Source organism: Mirounga angustirostris, unplaced genomic scaffold (assembly GCF_029215605.1).
Source record: "Mirounga angustirostris isolate CCGP_5_RB_7025 unplaced genomic scaffold, mMirAng1.0.hap1 SCAF_9, whole genome shotgun sequence".
In the NCBI taxonomy this organism is placed as follows: Eukaryota; Metazoa; Chordata; class Mammalia; order Carnivora; family Phocidae; genus Mirounga; species Mirounga angustirostris.
Genome location: NW_026991717.1, coordinates 96445456 through 96458186, shown reverse-complemented (window position 1 = coordinate 96458186; position 12731 = coordinate 96445456). Strand labels below are relative to the sequence as shown.

The window sequence follows — 12731 nt, the reverse complement described above, 5'->3', positions numbered from 1 at the left end:
GAGTTCTGGGGGCTGAGGGAGGGCGGGGGAGGGTGCAGGCGATGGTGCCGGCGCTGCGTTACCTGAGCGGTGCCTGCGGGCGGGCCCGCGCGGGTGTCCCCGGGGGCTTCTCTGCGGCGTGCCGGCCGGCGCGGGGGAGGCCCTGGCCGCTGTGCCAGGGTGGCCGTAGAGCCAGCACCCGGTGAGTAGCCGCTGGCCCGCTCTCGTCGCCTGTGCTACTACTGCTTCTCTCCGAGGTGCCTCTTGCTGGACCTCTGCCCCTGCTCTACTTCCCGGTCCCGGGCGTGAGAGAAGGTCAGGATCCTGTGGAGCCTGGGCTCCAACCTCGGATCCCAGGAGTTACCTTGTAGGATTCATTCGTTGTTTGTGTGCGGGATGAAGAGAGTAAGGCAGTGTTGAGAGGTCTAGAGCAGTTCTGGTTTTGAATACCACCCCTCCACTTCCTATTCAGTTCTTAGGTGGGTTACTTAAGCTCCTTAAAGGCTCAGCTGTGAGTAGGATCCTAGTCTCTCCCGTACGTGGTCGTTTTAAGGCTTAAAAGGACCTACCACACTAAGCAATCAAATATACTGTTCATTTGCTGACATCCCTGGTGTTGCTTGGAAGACCTGAAACCGTTCTTAAATCAGTCGGTTCCTGGCAAGCATTGCATAGAGTTGCCCCTGTGAGAAGCAGCTCAGTTGCTAATCAAAGCCTGCACCAGTAAGTGTCCTGTGATTTGAAGTTCGGAGGTCACATTAGAAACCACCGTCTTTCTCTGCTCTGTGTGGAGGGAGTGGCTTATGCTAAGGCTTGAAGGCTGGAAAGCTCTTGGCTATTTCAAGAACTAGAAGGTGGACAAGATGAGTGTGACTGTTCTTAGTGGAACAGAGATGGTGTGGAATGACACTGGAGAGAGGCTGCATCACAGCAGGGATTTTATTTTCTTTTAACCACATTGAATTTTATTCTAAGAGCATTGGGAGGCTTTTTAAGAAGAGGGAGTGATTAAGTGTTGAGGTTTCAAAGTTGAATGGCTGCTGTGTGTTAGTGGTTTGGAGGGGCTTAGAGTGTGATAGGATTTGTGAGTCATAGTGGGGGTGTATAGACAATTATTTGGGGATTGCTTTTCTTAAGAACAGTAGGGCTAGTGAAGGTTTTGTTTATACTTTTTATTTTGAAATAATTGTAGGTCCACAGGAAGTTGGGAAAAAAAAAACAAAAAACAAACCAGATTTTATGTATCCTTCAGCCAATTTACCCCAGTGATAGCATCTTACCTAACTATAGTACAATATCAAAACTAGGAAATTGACATTATCACAATCCACAGACCTTGTTTAGATTTCATTAGTTTTTACATGCACTCATTTGTGTGTGTTTCTATGCAATTTAATCGTGTTAATTTGTGTAACTGCCACCACAAAATATAGAAATGTTTCATTACCACAAAGACATCTCTTGTGTTACAGTCCCTTTATATTCACATCCCATCTTTCCACCCTTCCTAACCCTTGGCAACCACTAATCTATTCTCTAGCTCTAAAATTTTGTCATTTTGAGAATGTTCTGTAAGTGGAGTCACACAGTATATAACCTTTTAGATTGGCTTTTTTCACACAGCATGATGTCTTTTTTTTTTTTTTTTTAAAGATTTTATTTATTTGACAGAGACACAGTGAGAGAGGGAACACAAGCAGGGGGACTGGGAGAGGGAGAAGCAGGCTTCCCGCCGAGCAGGGAGCCCAATGCGGGGCTTGATCCCAGGACCCTGGGATCATGACTGAGCCGAAGGCAGACGCTTAATGACTGAGCCACCCAGGTGCCCCAGCATGATGTCTTTGAGCTTCATGCACGGTGTTGCCGATAATGAGAGTGGGTTCCTTTTAATTGTTGAGTAGCATTTCATGGTATGGATGTAATACAGTTTCACCATTCACCAGTTGAAGGATATCTGGACTATTTATAATTTTGGGTTATTATGAACAAAGCTGCTGTGAGCATTTATGTACAGGTTTTTGTATGAACATAGGTTTTTATTTTTCTGAGATAAATGCCCAAGAGTGTAGTTGCTAAGACATACTTAGTTAGTACATGCTTAATTTTTTTTCATTGTAAGCATGGTTTATATTTATTTTATTTATTTTTAAAGATTTTATTTGTTTGAGAGAGAGAGAGTGCACGCACAAGCGGGGGAAGGGACAAAGGGAGAAGCAGACTCTCTGCTGAGCAGGGAGCCCGATCTGGGGCTCAATCCCAGGACCCCAGGATCATGACCTGAGCTGAAGGCAGGTGCCTAACCAACTGAGCCACCATGTGCCCCTGTAGGCGTGTTTTTTAATGTAGGGCCATACAAGGAATATCCATTGAGAAATATTCGTATTGATTTATAAAACTACACCAGAGCTTCCCAAGAGAGTATAAAACATGAAGTCATGCACCTGGGATCCAGGTTCTGAATATTAGAATTTCCCTTACAGAAAGACTTGAGATGAGTGGAGTCCATACTTGGGACTCAAAAAGAGACCATTATATCCTTTAACATCTTCAACAATCCAAAGAATGGCCTGAGGAAGAGTGGGAGACCAATGATGTGACCCAAATTGGGTAAGATATAAGCCCAAAGATCTGTTTTTCCTATGTACGAGTGAGACTAGAACAAAGGAATTTGTGCCACCATCAAGGCCTATAGCAATTATCTGACTGGAGTGGAGCGTGTTATACGGTGGCAAAGATTTATGTTTAGTTTTTTTTTTTTCAGGATGCCTTTTATTTTTATTTTTTTAATTTATTTATTTGACAGAGAGAGAGCATAAGTAGGCAGAGTGGTAGACAGAGAGAGAAGGAGAAGCAGGCTCCCCGCCGAGCCGAGCAGGGAGCCCGACGCGGGGCTCGATCCCAGCACCCTGGGATCACGACCTGAGCCGAAGGCAGATGCTTAACAGACTGAGCCATCCAGGCGCCCCGATTTATGTTTAGTTTTTTAAGAAACTGCTATACTCTTTCTCCAGGGTGGCTGTACTGTTTTACATTCCTACCAGGAGAGTGTGAGTGACCCAGTTCCCCCTCATTCTCACCAGCATTTGGTGTTACCATTTTTTAAAAATGTTAGCCATTCTAATAGGGGTGTAGAGATATCTCCTTGTAGTTTTAATCTGCATTTCCCTAATGACTAATGGTAGTGAACATCTTTTGATGTGCTTATTTGCCATCTATATATCTTTCCTCTTTGATGAAATGTTTTGTTCGTAGCTTTTGCCCATTTTCTAAATGGTTTATATGAGAGTTCTTTATTCTAGATAGGAGTCCTTTGTCAGATATGTGGTTTGCAAGTATATTCTCCCAGTCTGTTAGTTGTCTTCTTATCCTCTTTTTTTTTTTTTTAAAGATTTTATTTATTTATTTGACAGAGACAGAGAGCGAGAGCAGGAACACAAGCAGTGGGAGTGGGAGAGGGAGAGCAGGCTTCCCGCCGAGCAGGGAGCCCGATGTGGGACTCGATCCTAGGACCCTGGGATCATGACCTGAGCCGAAGGCAGACGCTTAACGACTGAGCCACTCAGGCGCCCTGTCTTCTTATCCTCTTTTTTTTTTTTTTTTTAAAGATTTTATTTATTTATTCATGAGAGACAGAGAGGGAGAGGCAGAGGGAGAAGCAGGCTCCAAGGAGCAGAGAGCCCGATGCGGGACTCGATCCCAGGACCCTGGGATCATGACCTGAGCCGAAGGCAGACGCTTAACCATCTGAGCCACCCAGGCGCCCTCTTCTTATCCTCTTAACAAGGTCTTTTGTAGAACAAAATTTTTAATTTTGATGAAGTCCAATTTATCAAATTTTTTTTTTTTAAATATTTTATTTATTTATTTGAGAGAGAATGAGATAGAGAGAACATGAGAGGGGGGAGGGTCAGAGGGAGAAGCAGACCCCCCGCTGAGCAGAGAGCCTGATGCGGGACTCGATCCTGGGACTCCAGGATCATGACCTGAGCCGAAGGCAGTCGCTTAACCAACTGAGCCACCCAGGTGCCCCCAATTTTTTTTATATGGATTGTGCTTTTGGTGTCTTCTACTTCACTTAGCTCTAGATCCCAAAGGTCTTCTCCTTTGTTTTCTTCTAAAAGTTTTATGGTGAATATTTGATGATATAAAATGTTTATTGCAGATTTTTAAAAAATTAGAATACTGGGGGTGCCTGGCTGGCTCAGTTGGTAGAGCATGTGACTCTTAATTTCAGGGTCGTAAGTTCAAGATCCACTTTGAGCATGGAGCCAGTTAAAATTAAAAAACAAGAACAACAAAAAACTAAAAAAATAATTTAAAAAATTAGAATACTGGTATTGTGGGGATGTTTTAAAGAGGCCTTTTAGAAATAACTTATTAAAATATTTACAGGTAATGTTTAGGATTTGCATGAAAATAATTTAATTCAGGAAGAGATGAAATAGGTGGGGTGTAGAAAAAGCAAGATTGGCCATGTTCCTATAAGACTAGATTTTTTTCACCATGAGGTAGGTGCTAAAGGTAGATTTTTCTTCTTCTCATTGCTGAATTAGATAGACTATACATGGCCTTCCTAATTTATTCTTTTAAAGATTTTATTAGAGAGACAGCCTGCGCGCACAAGCAGGGGGAGTAACAGAGGGGAAAGGAGAAAGAATGCTCAAGCAGGCTACCTACTGAGCACGGGGCTCAATCCCAGGACCCTGAGATCACGACCTGAGCCAAAACCAAAAGTCTGAGCCACCCAGGTGCCCCTGCCCTTGAATTTCAAACGAATAGATGGTAGAGAAGAGTGTGATGACTAACAGAGTAATCACAGATGCAGCCAGCCCCAACAGAGGGCTGTGGAGATTTAGAGATGGAGAGTAGTTTAGGCAACTAGTTACCCTGCCTGCAGGGTGTAGCTGTTTATACTACTGACCCGGCAGTGCCTCTAATTCTTAAAGGCTGTTTCTGTTAAGAAGCCAATAACATAAAGCCCAATAAATATTTGGTTTTCATGATTACAGATTAATAGTTTAACTGTTCATCAATGATGAAAATTATGCACACGGAGTTTTATGAGACCTACTGTAAACATGCATTACTTTAAAGGTGACTTTCTCTTAAAGTTCATTTGATGTAGTCATTATCGGTGGCGGAATTGTGGGCCTCGCCTCTGCCAGAGCACTCATCCTGCGACATCCAGCACTTTCCATTGGTGTTCTGGAAAAGGAGAAAGATTTAGGTATGTATAATATCAGTGTTGCTCTTTGGGCTTAACCTGAATACCTGCTCATTTCTTGAATCCTGCATCTTTCATGTTGAATGTTGATGTTAGTACCCTGGTTAGGTTTCTCCATAAAGCAGAGCCTAGGACTAGAACTTGAGCAGAGGTGATTTATTTGAAAGGTTGTTTAGGAGGCAGGAGCGAGGGGGTGTGGAGAGTAAACCAGGAAGGAGGAAAAGCCACAGGAGGGTACTTTATCATGGTTGCTGTTGTGAGCTTGATTCCTCTGGGACCTCTGAGGAGCTACATCAACATTTCTAAGTATTGTGCTCATTTATTCATCAGCTAGTGTTTCTACTGGCTGATGATTACCCCTGGGATATTGAGGCATAGTCTTCTCTCCCCTCACTCCCCCACTTGTTAGGAATGGGCATGCAGAATGCCCAGAGCTATAGTGGGCCCTTGAAGTGGTTTGCTGGTGGTGAGAGGTGGGTTTGTGCACCAGAGTTGTAACTGAAATCAAAGATGGGCTGGGGGGATGTGGCATGGACACCAGGGATGGCTAGTAGAGGAAGTTACCAGTGCCCTGCCTGTAAGAACGAACTCAGACAGAATGTTCAATAATGTGGTCTCTAATGGCTTCAACTATGTCTGTTCCTCCACTTTTGTCGAGGTTTTGTATGCATTGTGTATTTTTTCTTACCCTCTTTCTCTTGTCCGGTAGCTGTTCACCAGACTGGACATAACAGTGGTGTCATACATAGTGGAATTTATTATAAACCTGAATCTCTGAAAGCTAAATTGTGTGTACAAGGTGCAGCCCTCATCTATGAGTATTGTAACCAAAAGGGAATTTCCTACAAACAATGTGGCAAGGTAAGGCATTTTGCTAGGGCCTTGACTTACTTGTAACTAGCATTTTCTTAGTGATGTTTGATGTTGAGTTAAAAAAAAAACTGCTTTTCTTTCTTTATGTAATTTTCAAAATCTAATATTAGGAAATAACTAGAAAGTGGTACGACTCACTCCTTGTAATTTAAAAAATAACAGATTTATTGACATATAATTTATATACCATATAATTCATCCTTTTATTAAAGTGTTCAGTTCAATTTTTAGTATATTCATAAAATTGTGCAACTGTCACCACTGTCTAATTTTAGAACATATTCATCACCTAATAAAGAAACCCTCTGCCTATTAACAGTTATTCCCAATACCTCTCACTTCCTATTTCTACCTCTCCCCAGCTCTGACAACTCCTAATATACTTTCTCTCTCTGTGGATTTGCCTATTCCGGGCATTTCCTGTAAATAGAATCCTATAATATGTTGTCTTTTGTGACTGGCTTCTTAGCATAATGTTCTCAAGGTTCATTCATCTTGTGGCATGAATCAGTACTTTATTCCTTTTTATAGTCCAATGTGTAGGAATACCACATTTTGTTTACCTCTTTATCAGTTGAAAGACATCTGGGTTGTTTCCACATTTGACTATTATGCATCATGCAGCTATGGATGTTTATGTGCAAGTTTTTGTGTAGGCTTATGTTTTCATTTCTCTCAGATAGATACCTAGGAGTGAAATTCCTCGGTCATTTGTTAACACCAGTTTTAACATTTTGAGGAACTGCCAAACTGTTTTTCAAAGTTCTGCACTATTTTAAATTGGTATCAGCAACTAATGAGGATTCCAGTATCTCTACATCCTTGTCAACACTGTTATTGTCTGTCTCTTATTTTAGCCATCCTAGTGGATGTGAAGTGGTAGGTCAATGTGGTTTTGATTTGCATTTCCCTAGTAATTAATGGTGTTGAGCATCTTTTCATAGCTTATTGACTACTCATTTGTCTTTGGAAAAATGTCTATTCAATTCTTTTGCCCATTTAAAAATTGGATTACGGGGTGCCTGGGTGGCTCAGATGGTTAAGCGTCTGCCTTCGGCTCAGGTCATGATCCCAGGGTCCTGGGATCGAGTCCCACATCGGGCTCCCGGCTCCGCGGGGAGCCCTCCCTCTGACCCTCTCCCCTCTCATGCTGTTTCTCTCTCGCTCGCTCTCTAAAAAAAAAATAAATAAAAAAAAAATTTAAAAAAAAAAATAAAAATTGGATTACTTGTTGGGCGCCTGGGTGGCTCAGTTGGTTAAGCGACTGCCTTCGGCTCAGGTCATGATCCTGGAGTCCCGGGATCGAGTCCCGCATCGGGCTCCCTGCTCGGCAGGGAGTCTGCTTCTCCCTCTGACCCTCCCCCCTCTCATGTGCTCTTTCTCTCTCATTCTCTCTCTCTCTCAAATAAATAAATAAAATCTTTAAAAAAAAAAATTGGATTACTTGTCTCTATTCTTGAGTTGTATGTGTTCTTTATATATTCTGGGTATAGCCCCTTATCAGCTATATGATATTTACTAAAACACTACTAAAATATTAAAATGTTTTTATGTATAAAATAAAATAGTAATAATAGTAATACTAATATTTTAAATAATGCTAAATATTTTCTCCTATAAATTTTCTTTTTTACTTTCTTGATGATATATCTTGAAGCACAGAAGCTTTTAATTTTGATGAAGTCAGTTATCTTTTTTCCTTTTGTTGCTTATAGTTTTAGTGTCGTATCTCAGAAATCATTGCCTAACCTGAAAAATTACTCATACATTTTTTTCTTCTAAGAGTTTTATTATAACCTTAGCTCTGACATTTAGATCTATGATTACAGCCTCCCCCCTCCCCCCAATGAGTTGCTTTAATTCCAGTGGTACAGAATTGGGGTAGATCAAAGATTGATTAGTAGACTTTGGCAGGATTCTAGGCTGGGTTTGCTCTGACTCAGAGCTAGGGTAGAAATGGCTGAGTGAGAAGAACTAAGGAGAAGATGAGCCACTGTACAATACATTTTTTTTTTTTTTACAAAAATGTATTCCTAAATGTACAACAGCGTCCAAGAGGACACTTTATTCTAGCTGTAGGTGGCAACAGATATGACAGGTAATCTAGATATGTAAACAGGAATTTCGGAATTAAGGATCACCATTGCCACCAAGGCACAAGGAGCAGCTTATTTTTTGCCAGATTTCTTAATTCCAACTATGGCCGGAAGATCCTTTCCTATAGCTTTCACTTTTAGCCCCTTGAGTGTCTTCTCTGTTTATTTCTGCTTAAATGCCTTATCTTCCTAGTTCATTTCCTTGGCCTGCTTCTTTGGCTATTTCAGGGGCTTTCTACCTTCACTGGTCTACTGGTCTACTGTTGTTTCCCTAGACCCTGCCACCGGAAGCAGAGCCCCTCAACCCCACCCCCTGCGCCTATACTTCCAGTATATGATCAGTTTTAAATTGATTTTGGTATATAGTTTGAGGAAGGGGCTCAACTTCATTCTTTTGCATGTGGCTATGCAGTTGTCTCAACACCATTTATTGAAAAAACTGTTCTTTCTATATTGTTTTGGCACCTTTATCAAAAATTAGTTGAGGGTGTCTGGGTGGTGCAGTTGGTTAGGTGTCCGACTCTTGGTTTCAGTTCAGGAGGTGATCTCAGGTTGAGATCTCAGGCTCCGTGCTCAGTGAGGAGTCTAGTTGAGCCTCCCTTTCCCTCTGCTCCTCCCTGCATGCTCCCTCTCTCTCAAATAAATAAATAAATCTTTTAAAAAAAGTTATTTGAGCATAAATGTAAGAGGGTATGTTTAGGATTCTTGATTCCATTCCATTGATGTATGTCTATCCTCATGCCAATACCAAAGTATCTTGATTACTATGGCTGTTTATTGTATTTTGAAATCAGGAAGTGTGAGTCCTCCAACTTTGTCCTTTTTTCAGGATTATTTTGGCTATTCTGGGTCCCTTGCATTTCCATATGAATTTTAGGGTTGGTTAGTCAGTTTCTCAAAAAAAAAAAAAAAAAAAAACAGGTGGAAGTTTGATAGAGATTATGTTGAATCTATAGATCAATTTGGGGAGTATTGCCATCTTAAAAATATTAAATCTTGCAAACCATGAACATGGGAGTGTCTTCCCATTTTTTTAGATCTTCTTTCATTTCTTTCGACAGTGTTTTATATTTTTCAGTGTACAGGTCTTGCAATTTTTTGTTAAACTTATTCCTTGGTATTTTATTCTTTTTGATGCTTTTGTGAGGGGAATTTTTTCTTAATTTCATTTTGGATTATTCATTGCTAATGTATAGAATATGATTGATTTTTTTTTTTTAAAGATTTTATTTATTTATTTGACAGAGAGAGACACAGCGAGAGAGGGAACACAAGCGGGGGAGTGGGAGAGGGAGAAGCAGGCTCCCCACAGAGCAGGGAGCCCGATGCGGGACTCGATCCCAGGACCCTGGGATCATGACCTGAGCCGAAGGCAGTCGCTTAACCAACTGAGCCACCCAGGCGCCCTATGATTGATTTTTTATATATTCTTTTCTCTTGCACCCTTGCTAAATTCATTATAATAGTTTTTTGTGTGTGTGTGTGGATTCCTTAGGATTTTCTATATGCAGGATCATGTCATCTGCAAGCAAATAGTTGTACTGCTTTTTCAATTTGGATGTCTTTTAAAGATTTTATTTATTTATTTGACAGAGAGAGACACAGCGAGAGAGGGAACACAAGCTAGGGGAGTGGGAGAGGGAGAAGCAGGCTTCCTGTTGAGCAGGGAGCCCAATTCGGGGCTCAAACCCAGGATCCTGAGATCATGACCTGAGCCGAAGGCAGATGCTTAACGACTGAGCCACCCAGGCGCCCCTTGGATGCCTTTTATATATTTTTTTCTTGTGTAATTTCCCCAGGTAGAATCACAAATACAGTGTTTTTGTTTTTGTTTTTTTTAAAGATTTTATTTATTTATTTGACAGACAGTGAGAGAGGAAACACAAGCAGGGGGATTGGGAGAGGGAGAAGCAGGCTTCCTGCTGAGCAGGAGCCTGATGCAGGGCTCGACGAGGGGCTCGATCCCAGGACCCTGGGATCATGACCTGAGCCAAAGGCAGACGCTTAACGACTGAGCCACCCAGGCGCCCCACAAATACAGTGTTGAATAGAAGTAGTGAAAATGGACATCCTTGTATTGTTGCTTATCTTAGGGAGAAAGCATTCAATTTTTCACTATTAAGTATGATGCTAGCTATAGGTTTTTTATAGATGCCCTTTGTCAGATTGAGGAAGTTCCTTTCTATTGCTAGTTTGTTAAGGTTTTGTTTATTCCAAGATTTTTATTTTTTTATTTTTAAAAATTAATTAATTAATTTTTTGATGTAGTGTTCTGTGATTCATTGTTTACGTATAACACTCAGTGCTCCATGCAGTACGTGCCCTCTTTAATACCCATCACCAGGCTAACCCATCCCCCCACCCCCCTCCCCTCTAGAACCCTCAGTTTGTTTCTCAGAGTCCATAGTCTCACATGGTATGTCTCCCCCTCTGATTTCCCCCCCTTCGTTTCTCCCTTCCTACTATCTTTTTTTTTTAACATATAATGTATGATTTGTTTCAGAGGTACAGGTCTGTTATTCTTCAGTCTTACACAATTCACAGTGCTCACCATAGCACATACCCTCCCCAGTGTCTATCACCCAGCCACCCCATCCAAGATTTTTATTTTTAAGTAATCTCTACACCCAGCATGGGGCTTGAACCCACAACCCCATGATCAAGAGTCACATGTTCTACCAACTGAGCCATCCAGGCGCTCCCAAGTTTGTTACATGTTTTTTTTTTATCACAAAAGGGTATTGGGTTTTCTCAAATGCCTTTTCTGCTTCTACTGAGGCAATCATGTTTTTATATTCTATTAATATGGTGTATTATAATAATTGACCTTTGGTTGTTAAATTGATCTTGAATTCCTACAATAAATCCCACTTGGTCGCATCTTTTTTATATGTTCCTGTACTTAGTTTACTAGTATTGTGTTCAGGATTTTTGCATCAATATTCATATGGGATATTGGTCTGCAGTTTTATTTTCTTTTGTATCTGTGTTTGTTTTGGATATCATCAGGCTAATACTGGCCTCATAGATTTGGGTAAGAAGTATTCCCTCTTCTTCTGTTCTTTGAAAGAGTTTATGCAGAGTTGTAGCTAATTTTTCTTTAAACATATGGCAGCATTCATGTGTAAAGAAAGCTCTTGAGCCTGAGCTTTTCTTTGTGGGAAGTTTTAAAGTTACTCATCCAATCTCTTTACTTGTTATAGGCCTATTCAGATTTTCTTTTTCTTCTTGAGTCAGTTTCAGAAGTTTGTGTTTTTCTATGAGCTTTTCCATTTCATATAGATTATCTAATTTGTTGCTATACAGTTATTCATAATATTTCCTTGTAAGTCTTCTCCATGTAGTTTTTAAGAATAAAAGTTTCTTGTTGCCATTAAAGATGCTATGAAGACTTTTTAAAATAATGTGGAATAACGGTCCCAACATAGTGTTAAGTGAAAAAAGCAGGATATAAAATTGCATTGACACTTTTTATATTGAATTATAAGGGTTCTTTTATATATCCTGGATATTAGACATTATCAGCTATATGATTTGTGAATATTTTCACCCATTCCTTGGGTTGTCTTTTCACTTTCTAGATAGTGTTCCTTGATTCCACTTCTATTTTTAAGGTTAATTATTTGCAGATTTAAATAACCTTTACACCTTGATTAAAAGTATTATCTCATGAAATTCTGGTGACTTCTTGCTATGAAATAGCAATTTGTGAATTCTAATATACCTGTGAATATGCATCTGTGCTTTTCTTTGTCGGTAGCTGTTAAGAAACTACCTCAGACAGATAGTTTGCCCAGAAATAAATAGAAAAAGAATACTGAGTAAAGTTGACTAATTTACTGTTTTTTTCCCCTGTGCAATACAATGCATTAGTAGATAGTTTATAATATACTTTATTCCAGGAAATAAAATGGATAGTTTTCTGTTAGTGATATCCCATTATACTGAGTACCACTGTCTTTTTGATATATTGTTTTTTTTATATACTCTTATAGAAATAAAAAGGCTGTTCTGTTTGTTTGTTTTTTGTTTTTTATTCTTTTAATTGTAAAGACTGTGCCATCTGTGCTACTCTCCCCTTTGGAATTGAGGGAGTAATGATAACAGTTGCTGTGGGCAAGACTCATGGAGCAACTATGATGGCAGAAGTGGAAATTGAGGCTACATCTTACTTTGGGGGAAAATTTGTTTTAATGCAGTTTTCTTAAGACAACTTTTTTCAATGGAGGAGGAAACTGAGGTCATGAAGAAAGGGAGAAGTAGACAAAAATCAAACAAATTTGAATCATGTGATAATTTGTTATTTTTTATTGACTTTATCTTTTATAGCTGATCATATGTTTAACTCTCCATATTCTTTATCTTGTTTTTGTTTTTGTTTTAAGCTTATAGTAGCTGTTGAACAAGAAGAAATTCCCAGACTTCAAGCCCTATATGAGAGAGGCCTGCAGAACGGTGTCCAGGGCCTGAGGCTAATCCAACAGGAGGATATAAAGAAGAAGGAGCCATATTGTAGGGTAAATGATTCACTAACCCCACATACATGCTCACAAGGACAT

The 12731-nt window shown here is 40.2% G+C and overlaps 1 protein-coding gene across 3 annotated transcripts in view; it reads left to right on the top strand.

Moving 5' to 3' along the window:
- Positions 1–18: 18 nt before the first annotated feature.
- Positions 19–12731, top strand: part of L2HGDH (L-2-hydroxyglutarate dehydrogenase) — a 44448-nt gene continuing 31735 nt past the window's right edge. Inside the window, exons 1-5 of one of the 3 annotated variants that reach the window (XM_064571024.1) lie at positions 47–181; positions 2460–2586; positions 5091–5206; positions 5913–6064; positions 12558–12689. Coding sequence is in view for 1 of the 3 variants with exons in the window: in XM_045900811.3 (XP_045756767.1) it covers positions 42–181; positions 5091–5206; positions 5913–6064; positions 12558–12689 (540 nt within the window). In the remaining 2 variants the exon portion in view is untranslated. Of the gene's footprint in view, positions 182–2459; positions 2587–5090; positions 5207–5912; positions 6065–12557; positions 12690–12731 lie in introns of all 3 variants that reach the window. The other 2 variants (XM_045900811.3, XM_064571025.1) reach the window with 2 other exon arrangements.